At 28.9% G+C, this 1,697-nt stretch overlaps 1 protein-coding gene across 1 annotated transcript; it reads left to right on the top strand.

Annotated features, from left to right (window-relative positions):
* The first annotated feature begins 894 nt into the window (after nt 1-894).
* On the top strand, nt 895-1,470 carry LOC125852655 (uncharacterized). The gene is made up of 3 exons (XM_049532375.1): nt 895-1,168; nt 1,248-1,380; nt 1,467-1,470. Exons 1-3 carry the CDS (start codon nt 895-897, stop codon nt 1,468-1,470), a joined length of 411 nt encoding a protein of 136 aa, XP_049388332.1.
* Nucleotides 1,471-1,697: the final 227 nt, after the last annotated feature.

The raw sequence follows: 1,697 nt of genomic DNA, 5'->3' as shown, positions 1-1,697 counted from the left end.
AAAAAAAAAAGAAAAAAATTTAACTAAAAAACTGTCAAGGCAGCAAGTTTCAGCCTTTTGACAGCTTTTTTACAAAAAAAAAATATATATATATATATATATCTTGAAATCGCTACCTTGGCAGCGATTTTTGTAGAAATATTCTTTTATTTTATTTTATTTTTTGAAATTTTTGTCAACTAGTCAACATCTGATGGTAAATTTCTTTTATTTTTTTTTTAAATCACTGCCCGTACAGCGTTTTTGCTATTTAAAAAAATTAAAATTAAAATCACTGCTATTACAGCGTTATTATAAAAGAAAATTTATTTTATTTTTTTGGTGTTAATTATTTGTTTTTAAATTGCTGTTGTTGCAGCGTTATTATAAATTTTATGGAATTTTTTTATTTTTTTTTAGAAATCGCTGTCTTGACAGTGCTTTTGGTGGAACTATTTTTTTTTTAAAATTCTTTTGATTTATTTTTTAAAAAATTTCTATCAACTAGTCAACATCTAATTTTTGAAATCGCTGCCTTGGCAGCGATTTTAGTGAAGAATTTTTTTAAATAAAGGAAATCGTTGCCCGGGCGGCAAAATTCCCCTCTAACTTTTTTTTTTTAAAAAATATCGCTTCTGACGCAGCGATATCATAAATAAAAATAGTCTTATATATTCATGATCATTATTTGAATTGGAGTGTGCCAGATTACAATATGGGAGAGCCTAGCAATGCTTCCATGCACTTGAATTCTTTTCAACCGGAACCAACTGATAGGTAAAAAATGTAATGTTTTCTTATTTATTAGAATTAAATTTTTTTAATATGCAATATATTTATATTATTATATTTTATAGGTGTGACCAACTTCAAGATGCTGTGAATTATTGTACACAAATTGTGAATAATAATATTATGGGTGATGAACGAGTTGGTGAGTTGCATAGTGATGAACCTTTGGAGCATGAATTAACCGACAATGATGAAATAGATGAGGATGATGATGATGATGATGTGGATGATGCACCTAATGCACCCGTTGAAGATCAAAGTATTAATCATCATTCTACAGTGATTCCATACTTAGATCACACTGAAGAAAGTGCAGAAGATTTTATCTATACAAGAGATGATGATTCTATCCAAACGGCACTTTGGAATCCGAACAATCCTAAATATATTCAATCAGGTTCGATTGTTGCAAACTAAATATTTTATAGTTATTTATTTATTTATTATTGATTAATCTAATTTGTATATACAACTAGGTATGCTATTTATGAATAAGAAGCAAATGAAATCTGCCGTAAGAGCATATAGTCTTGCAATAAAAAAAGAATTTCTTTGTGATCAATCCAAGAGTAAAAGTTGGAGAGTTATTTGCAAGCGTCATGAGTTGGGGTGTAATTGGATGATTCGATTTAGAGAGATTTCAAATGATATATGGAAGACAGGAAAAATGATTGAACCGCATACTTGTCTTACAGATAATTATAAGGAGGATCATTTCAATTTGAATAGTAACATGATTGCCACTTCATTGATACCATTTGTTATGCAAAATCCAGACATAAATATTAAGATGATCCGTGAAATCATCAAAGGAAAGCATCACTATACTCCTAGTTATAAAAAAGCACAAAAAGGTCGGAGAAAAGCATTTCAAATGGTTTATGGTGATTTCGAAAGTTCATTTAAGGCATTACCTCGATACATGG

The sequence above is a fragment of the Solanum stenotomum genome, unplaced genomic scaffold, assembly GCF_019186545.1.
Source record: "Solanum stenotomum isolate F172 unplaced genomic scaffold, ASM1918654v1 scaffold3809, whole genome shotgun sequence".
Classification (NCBI taxonomy): domain Eukaryota; kingdom Viridiplantae; phylum Streptophyta; class Magnoliopsida; order Solanales; family Solanaceae; genus Solanum; species Solanum stenotomum.
The sequence above is the reverse complement of the archived record's forward strand: the minus strand, read 5'-3'. Positions and strand labels throughout refer to the sequence as shown.